At 42.2% G+C, this 14,163-nt stretch overlaps 1 protein-coding gene across 4 annotated transcripts in view; it reads left to right on the top strand.

The window, feature by feature from the left end:
• The window catches only part of ITSN2 (intersectin 2), a 125,393-nt gene that overhangs the window by 54,035 nt on the left and 57,195 nt on the right, over positions 1-14,163 (top strand). For 3 of the 4 annotated variants that reach the window (XM_029071732.2, XM_029071734.2, XM_029071735.2), the window contains exons 9-17: positions 2,487-2,550; positions 3,756-3,893; positions 4,820-4,905; positions 6,292-6,554; positions 8,797-8,946; positions 9,513-9,653; positions 10,115-10,202; positions 12,662-12,801; positions 13,922-14,002. In XM_029071732.2, coding sequence (XP_028927565.1) covers positions 2,487-2,550; positions 3,756-3,893; positions 4,820-4,905; positions 6,292-6,554; positions 8,797-8,946; positions 9,513-9,653; positions 10,115-10,202; positions 12,662-12,801; positions 13,922-14,002 — 1,151 coding nt within the window. The remainder of the gene's footprint in view (positions 1-2,486; positions 2,551-3,755; positions 3,894-4,819; positions 4,906-6,291; positions 6,555-8,796; positions 8,947-9,512; positions 9,654-10,114; positions 10,203-12,661; positions 12,802-13,921; positions 14,003-14,163) is intronic. The other variant, XM_039913170.1, reaches the window with a different exon arrangement.

Raw genomic sequence — 14,163 nt, 5'->3', positions numbered from 1 at the left:
ATGATGAGGGCAGGTAAAGGGTCATTACAGTTTTCCTCCTAAAACATTCCGGCTTGGTTTGTTCCTTTTGAGATCACTAATAGAGAGTGTCGGCAACAGAGATGGATAGAAATCTAATCGGAGGCTCTGCTCTTAATTTCACAACTCGGAACGGAAATTCTTAACATTAGGATTAATCTCAGAGTGAAAGTTCTTGTTCTCAAAGGAGAGGAAAGGTGGGAAGGCTCACGCATATTATTATTATGGCACTTGTTAAGCGCTTAGGATGTGCCAAGCGTTGCTCTAAGTTCTAGGGTAGATACAGGTTAATGAGGTTGGACGCAGTCCCTCTTTCCATAAGGGGCTCACAGTCTAAGTAAGAAGGAGTAGGGTTTAATCCCCATTTTATAGGTGAAGTAACTGAGGCACAGTGAGATGACTTGCCCAAGGTTACACAACAGACATTTGGCAGAGCTGGGAGTGGAACTTTGGTCCTCTGATTCCCAGGCCCGGGTTCTTTCCACTGAGCCACACTGCTTCCCTATATCTCGTTTCCTAGTTCCATGTGTCTTTCCTGTGTCCCACCCTCTCAGGTTACAGCTCCAAACTCCCCCTCCCCCCGAAAAAATGACTGACCGGCTCCTTCCTCAAATTATGTGGGGCCCCCCACCCTTTGTCCTTTCAAGGCTTCCCCCCGCCCCTCGCCCTCTGTCCTTTCAAGGCTTCCCTCTCATTGTCTGGGTTCCAAGTAACTACCATGTAAGACATGAGGAGCTGCTCATTTAACCCTCTCTCTGGCCTTCTCCTCCTGAGTTTCCCACCTCACTCCTGAGAGCGAGGGGACGTTAGTGAGACCGCCACACATGGCAGGTACTAAATGAGCATGATCCCACGAGGAAGCTCCACACTACAGCATGGCTCAGTGGAAAGAGCACAGGCTTGGGGATCAGAGGTGATGGGTTCTAATATCGGCTCTGCCACTTGTCAGCAGTGTGACTTGGGGCAAGTCACTTAACTTCTGTGCCTCAGTTCCCTCATCTGTAAAATTGGGATAGAGACTGTGAGCCCCACGTGGGACAACCTGATTACCTTGTATCTACCCCAGTGCTTAAAACAGTGCTTGGCACACAGTAAGCGCTTAACAAATACCAGCATTATTATTATTATTACTTTAAAATTACAAAGTGGGATCTCCAGCAGGTCTAGTGACTGTTTCACTTTTCTGAGACGACCCCAAACATCCCCCTCTATTCTTGCTGAATAGAATAGACTTTAAAACAGATCTGCTCTAAAACAGATGATAAGAAGTTTCTGCTTGACACGGAGTTGGGTGGGCAACCACTGGAGGTTCTAGAGGAGTGGGGAGACATGGGCCTAACAGTTTTGTAGAAAAACGATCCGGGAAGCAGAGTGAAGTACAGATTTAAGTTGGCCTTCACAGGAGGCAGGGAGGTCAGCAAAGAGGCAGGGCAGTAGTCAGGGCGGGATAGGATATGTGCTTTAGAGAAGCAGCGTGTCTTAGTGGATGGGGCCATTTGGGAAGACAGAAGGACCTGAGTTCGAATTTTGGCTCCACCACTTGTCTACTGTGTGATCCTGGGCAAGTCACTTAACTTCACTGGGCCTCAGGTACCTCATCTGTAAAATGGGCATGAAGACTGTGAGCCCCGTGTGGAGCATGGACTATGTTCAATCTGATTACCTTGTATCTACCCCAGTGCCTGGCACAGGGTAAGTGCTTAACAAATGCCATAAAAAAAACCCAACTGTAATGATAGTTTGGATGGAGAGGAAAGGGCAGATTTTAGCGATGTTTTGAAGGTAAAACCAATAGGATTTGGCAACAGATTGAACATGTGGGTACGAGAGAGATGAGGTGAGGATAATGCCAAGGATACGGGCTTGTGAGACAGGGAGGGTAGTGGTGTTGTCTATTACGATGAGAAAGTCAAGGGAAGGGCTTGGTTGGGAAGATGAGAAGCTCCGTTTTGAACATGTTAGGTTGGAGGTGTCACGAGGTATTCACGTAGAGGTGTCCCAAAAGTAGAAGGAAGTGCAAGACGGCAGAGGAGGAGTCCCAAAGTTGTTTTGAACATCTCAAATACACAGGGACTACAATAGAGTGCCACTGAGTCCAGACTTACTGCTTTGAAGCTCCGCTCCAGGGGAGAGTTCAGCATAGGCTGCACTGTTATCACGAGGTTGCTGGTGGTTGCGTGCCAGAGGATGTGGGTTGGTTCGACTGATGCCGTTCTCCCCACCCCGACACACACCAGGTTGTTTTCGGATGTGGGTAGACGCACAGAACGCCCTCCCTCACAGGTCTCTGTGCTGCTGCTTTGGAGACGTGGGGAAAGCCGGGCCTTGTCCCTTGAAATAGGGCAACTGTCGGTTTCTTCGAACAGTTGAGATTTTATTCACCAGATATATGTATTCAGCACACTGAGAGCTCCATTGTCTGTAATAGATTTTTTTTTTCAGATTTCCTATTCCCCTTCCTTTATCAGGTTTTCAAGCCCGAAATGCCCTTCTCCAGTCAAACCTTTCTCAGACCCAGCTAGCTACTATCTGGTAAGTGCATCATCTCTAAGTATAAGAAGACACATTCTCTGACACCCCTTATAAGAAGGCATTAATCCAAATAGCACTTGACAACTTGCGTTCCCAGGTTGAAAAGAAGTTAATAGTCTTCTCAAACAACCCGAACTTGAAATCGAGTGATAATACAAGAGGTTTTGAGCAGCTGAAGATTCTTGGTTCTTCAGATTGTTTTGCTCATGGTGTTTGCAATGATAAAATATCACCCTAGAGGAGACAAAGATGTTGGTATTTTGACTGAACCCACAAACCGTGTCCAAGTTTAAAGTACACAGTTCGGAACTCTTCATTGTAGGAGCAAGGTCTATGGAATCTGCTCACCTTTTCTCTCTTCTGTCACCACTGTCGAGAAGAAGAGCTGGGTCGCTCTTTTGGGTCAGTCAGTCAATCAATCGATGGTATTTATTGGGTGCTTACTGCATGCAGAGCATTGTACGAAGCACTTGGGAGAGGACAGTAGAGTTAGGTAGACGTGGTTCCTGCTCATGAGAAGCTGCAAACCAGAGTATGGAGAAGGTTGTGACAGGTTAGACCTAGGGCTGCCCTGCCAGGAGTGTTGTGAAGTCCAAAGACTATTTCCTCAGCAGTTATACACTGCTGATTCCATCGTTGTAAGTGTCCTTGAATGGTTGTTTACCCCCATTATTTCTTTGTCTGTATGTCTATTGTTCAATTCCCACTTCGTGCCAGAAGCCACGCTGAATTAATAGGTTTGTAACCATTCCCCGGAACTCCATTCGGTGCTTTACGCATTGAAAACACTCAACAGTGTCCTAAGTGTTATCTGACTACAAAGAGACATCTTCTTTGACAGATAGTCCGTTTAATTGCAAAGCCAAGCCTCTGAACCTTGACTAGAAGGGAGATTGAGACCGTGCTGAGAGTTCAATTCAAAAATTCTCATTTTTGAATTGAATGTGAACTGAAGTTTGAAGGGAATGTGTTTACTATTAGTTTGTACTCTCCCAAGCGCTTACTATAGCTCGGTAAGTGCTCGGTAAATGCGATCGAATGAATGAATGAAGTGAGCAGCTGTTTTTCAGCCACCAAATTTTAATGTTTTACAGGTGATGACTCTATCATTTCATAAAGAATATAATCCAGAAATTACTACGATCCAAATTTTTCATCTTTGATCATTTTTTGTGGTCTCCACCCTCGCTTTTTGTTCTCCGTAGGTCTCTGGCCGATGTCGACGGGGACGGACAGTTGAAAGCTGATGAGTTTATCCTTGCTATGCATCTGACAGACATGGCCAAGGCTGGCCAGCCTCTACCACTGACTTTACCTCCCGAACTTGTGCCTCCATCTTTCAGGTGAATCTGTTCTCATGAGAAGAGATGTTATTTAATTTGGGTAGAAGAACTCCCTGCTACATAAACTGTGAGCCCCGTGTGGGCCAGGAACTCTATCCAACGTGATGAAGTTGTATCTGCCTCAGTGTTTAATACAGTGCTTGGCACATAATGAGCACTTGACAGATACAACAGCAATAATAATAATAAGGATGTAATTATGGAGTTTCAGTAGTGCTTTATGGATCCCAAATTTTTCAAATGTATAAGTTTAAGTAAACAGTTCATCTGCCATATAGGAATGGAGTCTTCTACAAGGTTAGTTTGAATCATGTCAGGACCATGTCCGGTTTCACAACTGAGTTGTGAAGCTGTGAAGGCTGTTTCACAACTGAGAAAAAAGCACTGGAAGCCAGTTGTCCATTCCTGGATCAACTTGCAGGGAAATGGGAAAGAAGATAAGAAAGTACTTCCGTAGAGAATTTAGGTCTCTGGGCTGCACAATCCTGTACTTCCCAACTTCTTTCCACCTTTGTGGCTGCCCTCCCCTCACCCAAAGAATTTTCCCCAGGATCAAAAGTTTAGGGTGTCCTTCTGTGAAAAATTCTGACCTGCATGGTTGCGCTGGGGAGACCTGGAGATGCATCAAAGAAAGTGTAAGAGGCACCACCCAAATGTAACTTTAAGAATTGTAGTTTAGCCAGGAACCCTTGGGTAGAGAGAGAATCAAAGAGATCTAGGAGGTTGTGTACATGATTGTGTGGTGACCTGTTTTATGGTGAATCAGTAGGATTCTGAAAAATGATATTAAAAACTGCCTATTAAAGAGCACTTAGCACACCTGTTCTGGTGATTTAGTCCTCATTTGAATACTAGCACCTACTGAAGCTTTATCATCTAAATGATCAACACTTGATAATGGTTAACTTGAGAAATTTGTTTCTCAGAGGAGGAAAACATGTTGAAACCCTTAATGGATCTCTGCCTTCATATCAGAGAATGCAAGAAGAAGAGCCTCAGAAAAAAATTCCAGGTAGCTTTGATATTCTCAATTTTTAATTGTAACGAATTTGAAGCAGTTAATGCCACAGAGTTTTTTTAGTGTCTGTGCTTTATTGACTTAAATGTTATTTGGTGGTTGTTTACTTATGGTAGAAGTGATTGGACTTGGGAAAAATTATTTGAAGACATTCATCTCCCTAACTCACATTGTTAAAATTCCCAGATGGTATATGAGATAGCGGGGGGGGTGGGGGGGGCACATTTAAGTCCTCAGAACCCTTGTCTTAAGTAATTAAAAGTTTAAGCCTTTCTAAAAACCCAAGTTGAGTAAGGAAACTGAATTTAGCAGAATATGTATATGGACCGGCTCATTTTTCTCCTCCTTTTAGAGTGTTCTCAAGGTAAGTTTTATAATATAAAACACTTGAAAGTAGATTTGTATGAAGGCATCTACTATAAACCGTTGCTTCCAAGTATAGCAAATACATTCCTTGCCCACAACAAGCCAAAAGCCCTCCTGAAATCTCATATTCTTCAGAAGGTCTTCCTTCATTCATTTTGACTCTCCTCATGTCATGACCCCTCTGCACCTTCTCCCCTATGCCCCCCTAATCCCCTCCCCCAAATGGCTACTTCAGCACTTTTGTACCACCTCAACCCTTGTATGGCTTCAATCTCTGGAGGGATTTATGTACACATCTTATTTAGCTCAAGCTAAATAACTATCACTCAGAGGTGATAGTTGAAGCCACAGGAACAGATGAGCTTTTCATTCTTCCTCCTATCAGTGAATGATTTTAGTGTCTGTCATTCCTGCTCGATTGCAGATTCCTTGAGTACACGGCCCTCTTTGAGTCAAGCAGAAACTCTGGACCTTTGGCCTTGAAAAGCAGCATGACTTAAAGGAAAGAGCACGGGCCTGGGAGTCAGAAGGATGTGGGTCCTAATCCCGGCTCTGCCATTTGTCTCTGTGACCTTGGGCAAGTCACTTAATAACTACTTTGTGCCTCAGTTACCACATCTGTAAAGTGGGGATTAAGACTGTGAGCCCCATGTGGGACAGGGTCTGCGTCCAACCTGATTACCTTGTATCCACTCCAGCACTTAGTACAGTGCCTGACACTTAGTAAGCACTTAGCAAATACCATCATTATTATTATTATTATTAACTACTCCCCAGCACCGCTGCACCTACTATGCACTTGCATAAACTATTTATCACGGACTCGTATATCTTCACCATTCCTTCTTATTCCTATCCTAAGTTATTTTCATGTCTGTCTTATTAGTTTGTAAGCTTCTTGAGGGCAGGGTTCATGCCTACTACCTTTATTGCAGTCTTCCAAGTGCTTAGTACAGTGCTATGCACATAGGTACTCAGTAAAAACTAATGGATTTTTTTTTATTGTTGTTTTAGTTACCTTTGAGGACAAAAGAAAAGCAAACTATGAAAGAGGAAATATGGAACTTGAAAAGAGACGTCAAGTTTTGCTTGAGCAGCAACAAAGAGAAGCAGAACGCAAAGCTCAGAAAGAAAAGGAAGAGCGGGAAAGAAGAGAACGGGAGCTGCAGGAACAAGAATGGAAACGACAACTCGAATTAGAAAAACGCTTGGAAAAACAAAGGGAACTGGAAAGGCAAAGAGAGGAAGAGCGGAGGAAAGAGATAGAAAGGCGTGAGGTAACTTTTATTGCTAATGTTAATTAAACCGCCCACGTGCGAGTGAAGTCAAGTTCCACATTTATTTTTTTTTTTGCAGCGACTTAGCTTTTTTTAGTCTTAGAAAAGCTCAAGAAATCATCTGGTCCGGCTCCATGCTGTCAGCTAGAGGAGTGACTAATAGCATCCAACATTCTTTCTTTTAAAGGTGTCCAAAAATAGCGTAACAGCCTGCTTCGGTCACTCATTCCAATATTTTTATCACCCAGATAAGCAATTCTTTCTTACATCTATCCCGCATCTTTTCCTGTTTTAATGTAAGCTCATTTCCTGTGAGCCGCTTATAGGACAGGGTCTGTATTTGGCCTGCTTGTCTGTTGTAGCACTTAGTGCAAGGCTTGGCGTGTAGTGGGCTGTTCACGAATACCACAGTTATTAATAGGGACAGTTTAAAAGCCGGCGGCCCCAGAGCGGAATATGGCTGGAGGCCCTGGGGCGGAATGTGAGCTCTCTTTGTAAAGTGAGGTGGGAGGCCATCAATGGCCCTCCTGTTCTTTTCTCTGACCTCTACTTGTTCTATCCAATTTATCCTCACACGTCTCTGTATAGACTGTAGATTGTGCCTACCAGTTCTATTACAATGTACCCTGTCAAGCCCTTAGTACAGTGTTCTGCACGCTGTAAGCGCTCACTAAATACCATTGATTGACGGAAGGAATCCTTTCATGTACTTGAAGACACTAAGTCACTTCTTAACTTCAGTTCTCAGTGAGACAGTCCCTTTGACTTTTCCTCATGATATCTCTTACCCAGTTCTTCTGTCAGTTTTGTTCCCTGCTCTGGTCTCTCTTAATTTCACGATGTCTTTTCCATAACATGGGGGGGTTCAAACTGGACAGAGTAGTCCAGTAAGGGTTTGATTTGCGAAGAGCGGAGTTGCAGCCGAATAGAAGGTGGGTCGCTACTCTTGCTACTACATTCATTCCAGAGTTTGGTGCCACATTGGCAGCGTATCCTTTATCTGCTGGACTCTGTGTTTTTGTTTTCAGAAACTGGCTAGTTAAAATTTGATGAAAGCTCATGGCAGTATTTGGAAAATCTTGGGCCGTCTGCGTGATCGCCCTAACGCTGCCTGGTTCGTAAAGCCTCAGTTATGTTAGAAATGCTCCTATTCTGCAAAGTACTAAATTGTTAGTGGCATGTATTCTCCAGAGTTTACTTTCAGAGCAAAGTCATCACCCTTAAGCAGTTCCTGGATTTCTGTGTCTAAAAATACTCTGAGTCTGTTGAGTTTAAAAACATTCCAGAAGAACCAGAAGCATATTTGAACTACAGAAGTACAAATCTACAAATCTCGGGCCCCATATTGGTAATCTAACAATTACCAATAGATTGCAAGCCCCTCTTTCTCCCACCCCTCCCCACCCCCCCCCCACACACATGCACACGCCCTGAGGTACAGGGGCCCTGCCTTATTACCACACGTGTATTCTTTTCCAGCAGTTAGTACAGTGCTCTGCACCCGTTAAGCACTTCATAAATACTATTATTACTACTAATGCCTTTTCCCATTTCCTTTGGTTTCAGAGACTAAAAGCTGTGTAGGTTCTTCCCAGCTCTCCCGGTCTTGAAAGCCCCTTTTGAAATCCCATCTCCTCCAGGAGGCCTTCCCAATTAGTTTTTCTTTACCCTAGGTTCATCTGTCAATTACCACTCCGCACTCTGGTACCAGCTTATGCACTCATTCGTAGCCTTTCTCTTCTTATCCGCTTACATGCCCTTCTAGTTAGATCCTCCCTTATCTTCATTTCTATTTTTATGTTCTTTTCCATCTGTAATTATTTTTTGACTGTCTCCCCAGCTAGCTTCTTAGCTCCCTGTGGGCAGAGGTTGTATATTCTAATTCTCTGTGGTACTCTGCCAAGCCCCTAATTGCCAAGCGCTTACTATGTGCCAGGCACTGTACTAAGAACGGTGGTCGTTACAAGCTAATCAGTTTGGACACAGTTCATGTCCTACGTCTTAATCCCCATTTAACAGATGAGGTGACTGAGGCACTGAGAAGTGAAGTGCCCACTGTCACCCAGCAGCCATTGGTGGAGCCGGGATTAGAACCCAGGTCCCCTGAATCCCAGGCCCACAATCTTCCCAATAGGCCACGCTGCTTCCCTTGGTGGTACAATGCTTTAGAAACAGTAAGTACTCCATAAAAAGTATCGACTGACTAATTTAGTTATAATTTATGAGAATTTTTTGTTTGCAGGCAGCAAAGCAGGAGCTCGAAAGGCAGCGTCGGCTGGAATGGGAGAGAATTCGCCGTCAAGAACTTCTCAATCAACGCAATAGAGAACAGGAAGAAATAGTCAAGTTGAATTCCAAAAAGAAGAGTCTTCATCTTGAGCTAGAAGCACTGGTATGGCCCCGATTCAAATGAAACCCATCTAACGAGCAGTTTGTCGACTCATCAAAGTGCCCTAAACTCAGCTTTATAGTAGTTCCACATGTAAAATTCCATGTCCTCTGCCTTTCCTTCCTTCATCCTTCTTACAGCTTGGCTAAACTCCGCATCCATTAAAAATTGAGAAGCAGGTAAACAAAAACTGAGTAGTCGCAGTATGGGCTGGTTTGGGTTTTGCTCTGAAAAAGAATTTTTGGGGCCTCGAATCCTGCGACTGGGATGAAGAAGGTGATATAGTACAAACCCCCGACCACGAAGATAATAAGGGATGGGATGCAGAATAAGGACAGGCAGTGGCATCACCTGCAGCCTTCCAGGATTAACAGCCAGATGGAGTCCCATACTGGGGACAGAAATAGGAATCTGACAAGTTTCTTCCCCAGTCTTGCTGAAATCATACAGAGACATTTGTGACACCTCAGTGATTTGCACATTGGCATAAAAACTTCATTCTGCACATGAGAACATGTTGTAGTAAACCTTTTTCCCACTATCTGATAGAACTTTTCATCTGCTTATAGAATGGTAAACACCAGCAGATCTTCGGACGACTCCAAGATGTTCGAATCCGGAAGCAGTCTCAAAAAAGCGAACTGGAAGTTCTAGATAAGCAATGTGACTTGGGAATTATGGAAATTAAACAGCTCCAGCAACAGCTCCAGGTAGCCCCATTCTTAGGACTCTTTCTCCACTATATTCTACTAATTCTGAATTCTAATAGTTTCATTCTTAGATTGTAAACTCATTGTGGGCAGGGAATTTGTCTACCAACTCTTGTTATATTGCCCTCTCCCAAGTGCTTAGTACAGTGCTCTTCACACAGAAAGCACTCATCAATACCATTGATTGATTATGTGTTGTTTTTTTAATTTGGCATTAACCTCACTGGAACTTGAGTAGTTACACTAGTTCTCGCAAGCAAGGCATAAATTCTCTTGCCGCTAATAAATAATTGCTGACATTTCTGAAAAATCTGTGCTTAAATTGGATTTTTCACTTGGTGTGATTTTTTTTGCTTGGAATTATTATTTTATGACTTTTGGAAACCACTGTCCACTTGATTTTTCTAACACGGCAGATACTATTATCTAGATAGATATTTTGCTTCTTTTTCTTTTTGTAGGAATATCAAAATAAGCTGATTCATCTGGTGCCAGAGAAGCAAGTCTTAAACGAAAGAATTCAGCATATTCAACTAGATAGCACTCCTAGTAAGTGTCGAAAATTAAATTTTGTTCCAGCCTTTTGTATGCGAAGCAACATTATGTCGATCCGATTCTTTTCTTTAAACTCTTCTACTCAACACTACTTCATTTCGATCCATTCCGTGGTCACCTAGCAATTTGAGATAAAAGGACAAAAGTGTGAAAGATGACATGAGAACAGTGTCCTCCCTGTCCTTCTCAGCACTGGAGACAACAGCACCTTCCTTCCTCTCTCACAAGCCTGTAACCGTGGCATTATCCTTGACTCTTCTCTTTGATACAACCCACATATTCAGTCTGTCACCGAATCCTGTCGGCTCTACCTTCCCAACATCACTAAAATCCACCCTTTTCTCTTCATCCAAACTGCGACTCACCTGATGCGAGCACTTCTCATATCCTGCCTTGATTACCGCATCAGCCTCCTCCTCGCTCTTGTCTCTCCCCACTCAAGTCCCTACTTCACTCTGCTGCCCGGATCATTTTTCTACAATAATAATGACTGTGGTATTTGCTAAGCACTTACTGTGGGCCAGGCACTGTTCTAAGTACTGGTGTGGCTACAAGCAAATCGGGATGGAAACAGTCCCTCTCCCATGTGGGGCTCACAGTCTCAGTCCCCATTTTACAGATGAGGTAACTGAGGCACAGAGAAGTAAAGTAACTTGCCCAAGGTCAGACAGCAGATAAGTGGCAGAGTGAGGGTTATAACCCACGACCTTCTGACTCCCAGGCCTGGTCTTTAGCCACTATACCTTGCTGCTTCAGTCCACACCTCCCCATTCCTTCAAAATTTTTTTATCGATATTAATGTCTACCCCCACTTTAAACAGTAAGTTTGTGGGCAAGGAACATGTCTACCTACTCAATCTTGTATTCTGCCAAGCACTTAGTACAATGTTCTGCAAACAGTAAGCTCTCAATAAATGTGATTGATTGATTCATATATTCATTCTGCTGCCTAGATCTTTTTTTTAAAAAAAATTGAGGTCGCATCTCCCCACTGATCAAAAAGCTCCAGTGGTTGTCTATCGATCTGTGCCTCAAATTGAAACTCTTTACTATTGGCTTGAAAACACTCATTCAGCTCACCACCCCCTGTCTTAAGCCTCACTGATTTCCTGCTTAAACCTGCACATTTTGCTGCTCCAGTGCCAGCCTACTCACTGTACCTCGATCTCATCAGTCTAGACACCCTCCTCTTGCCCTCATTTTCCCTCTGGTCTGGAATTCCCTCCTCTTTCATATCTGACAGATCACTGCTCTTCTCTCTTTGAAAGAGAGTCCCCATTTAGGCTGTGAACCTGTCATTGGGCAGGGATTGTCTCTATCTGTTGCTGAATTGTACATTCCAAGTACATTGTACATTAGTACAGTGCTCTGCACATTATAAGCGCTCAATAAATACTGTTGAATGAATGAATGAAAAGCCTTAGTGAAAAACACATCTCCTCCAAAAGACCTTCCCCAACTAAACCCTCATTTCCCTTCCCCTCCTGCATCACTTGTGCACTTGGAGCTGTGCCTTTTAAGCGCTTGATAGTCACCCTGACGCTAAGCCTCACAGCACTTAGGTACTTATCTGTCATTTATTTTAATGGCTTTAGATTGTCTGCCCCTTATGGGCAGGGAACCTGTCTGCCCACTCTTTTGGTATTGTACTCTCTCAAGTAGTTAGTGCAATGGTCTGCACACAGTAAGCACTCAATAAATACCACTGATTGAGTGATTGAAGTAGAGAAGCCAAGTAATTCTTGCATCTCTGTGATCAACTCCAGGCAAAGAAATAATGTCTGCAAGTAATCAACTTCATTTTTCTGAATTTTTTCAAAAATTTCAGTGAGCAAACTATTCTCTTAAAACAAATTGAACACTTTTCTAGGGTTGGTCAGTGTGGTCTTATCAGAAACTTTACTTCACTTCCAGACATGAATATTTTACTAACCAGAGTACCAGCAGTACTTATCGGAACTTTATTGATGTTAATGTCTGTCTCCTCCTCCAGACTATCAACAATATATCTATCAACTCTTTATATTATACTTTTCCAAGTGCTTAATTCAGTGTGCTGCACATAGTAAGTGCTTACCTAATATGACTGACTTCCTCGTTTGTACAACCAGGTTTGGTATAAGTTGAACACTTCAACCAGGGCCAATTTGCTCCCAAATCATTACTGAAAAATCCAGTGAGTGGGAGCGAGAGGATGTGAACCTCTCCTACTAATTTCTGAGTGGCTTTTTGATAGGTCTGAGCAAACGAGGAGTTGCTTAGAGCCAGTTATGGCCCCAACTGGCCCGCACTAGCATCGATCCTCAGCACGTATCCTTGAATCTTTATGGGTCTGTCTTATCCTGACTATAATCTGTCAATCAGAGGTATTTTTTGAAAACGTACTGTGTGCTGCGCACTGCACTAAGCATTTGGGAGAGTACAGTACAACAGTCTTACAACTTCTATTTCAGATTTGGGTGTTGGCGTATTTCATAAGAAGTCACTGGAAAAGGAAGAAGTGTGCCAAAGACTTAAAGAGCAATTAGATGCCCTTGAAAAAGAAACGGCATCTAAACTCTCAGAAATGGATACATTTAATAATCAACTCAAGGTATTCCTATTTTTTATCATTCTTAATGATTTGATGCTATAGTTGTTTTCCCTTTCTCCCCCTAGTCTTATTTTTGTATTTCAAGTTTTGAAAGAGTATCCTATGAAAAATAACAGTTAAAGCAGACATTTTGTCAAAGTCTAAGACTTCGCTTCACCCCAATTATACTTAGGTCTTGAGAGACAAATTGGAGTAAAAATGTTTTTATAGCTGCCCTGTGTAATTAACTGCGTCCTTTACTAAAGCACTAATCCGCTGTGGATCGGCTATTATTTTACTGTTATTGGTATAGTTACGAGGGTTGGACTTCCAGACGCTTGAAAAAAATACATTTAAAGTAATTTTGACAATGAAGCCTTCCCCCAAACATAGCAAATTATCTCTAAAAAAAAATTAACTTTGGTTCCAATTTAAAAAAACAAGGTTATCTGACTTGAACTAGCTATGTAATCATGGGATTGACTTATTCATTCACTCCGATTGTGTGAGAGGTTTCTTAGCACTAATACTAATCCATTTATAGTTAATATAATGCATATAGTACTCTATGTTTCTAACTCTTCAAATTACACAACTTCAATTCATATTCCTTTGCCACAGTGGACTAGTGGACTTCTCTGATCCATATCGTGTGTCTGTGAATAATGTACCGTATTAATCAGGTGTTCTTTTATGCTAAAGCAACTGCAAGTGCCAAAAGAAAACAGAAAGTTATCTAGCCTTAAAGTGAATAATTCTAAATGAGGAATAGACCAAAATTACTAAACATTTGCTAGCTTTGAGTGCCAGGTGTAGAGGGCTACTAAAATTTACCTGTGGCACACGGTTTTCCAACGTGCACTTTCTTTGCTGCTTTTCTCTTTTTGGCTTATTTTTAGTTACATTAATATAAACCATAAAATGAACTTCTTGACTATAGGAACGAGTCCTCAGTGGCATCTATTAAAGAGAGGTAATTTGGGGGAAAACCATATATCAGTACCTGTTTGCATAATGGAAACACAGATTTAGAAAAAGCAAATCATTTATTGTTGATGGACAGATCAGCCAAGCTATCTTCCCTACAATATACAAAATTATGCAAAGTTTAATATGGCTTTTTATCTGCCTTATCTTACAGTGTGGGAATATGGATGATTCTGTTCTTCAGTGCCTTTTGTCTCTGCTAAGCTGTCTCAACAACCTCTTCCTCTTACTTAAGGTTATTTTCTAATCTTTAGCATTTTTTTAATTTCACAATTTTCTCTAATTTTTTATTTGCATTATTCTTTGCATTTATCTGAAAATCTTTGCTTGAAGTACTCACTATAAATAATATACGCTTTTTTCATTTCTGCTTGCTTTAATATACTTCTGCTATCT

The sequence above is a fragment of the Ornithorhynchus anatinus genome, chromosome 9, assembly GCF_004115215.2.
Source record: "Ornithorhynchus anatinus isolate Pmale09 chromosome 9, mOrnAna1.pri.v4, whole genome shotgun sequence".
Taxonomy (NCBI): Eukaryota; Metazoa; Chordata; class Mammalia; order Monotremata; family Ornithorhynchidae; genus Ornithorhynchus; species Ornithorhynchus anatinus.
Note: the sequence above shows the minus strand (reverse complement) of the source record. Positions and strands in the feature narration are given on the sequence as shown.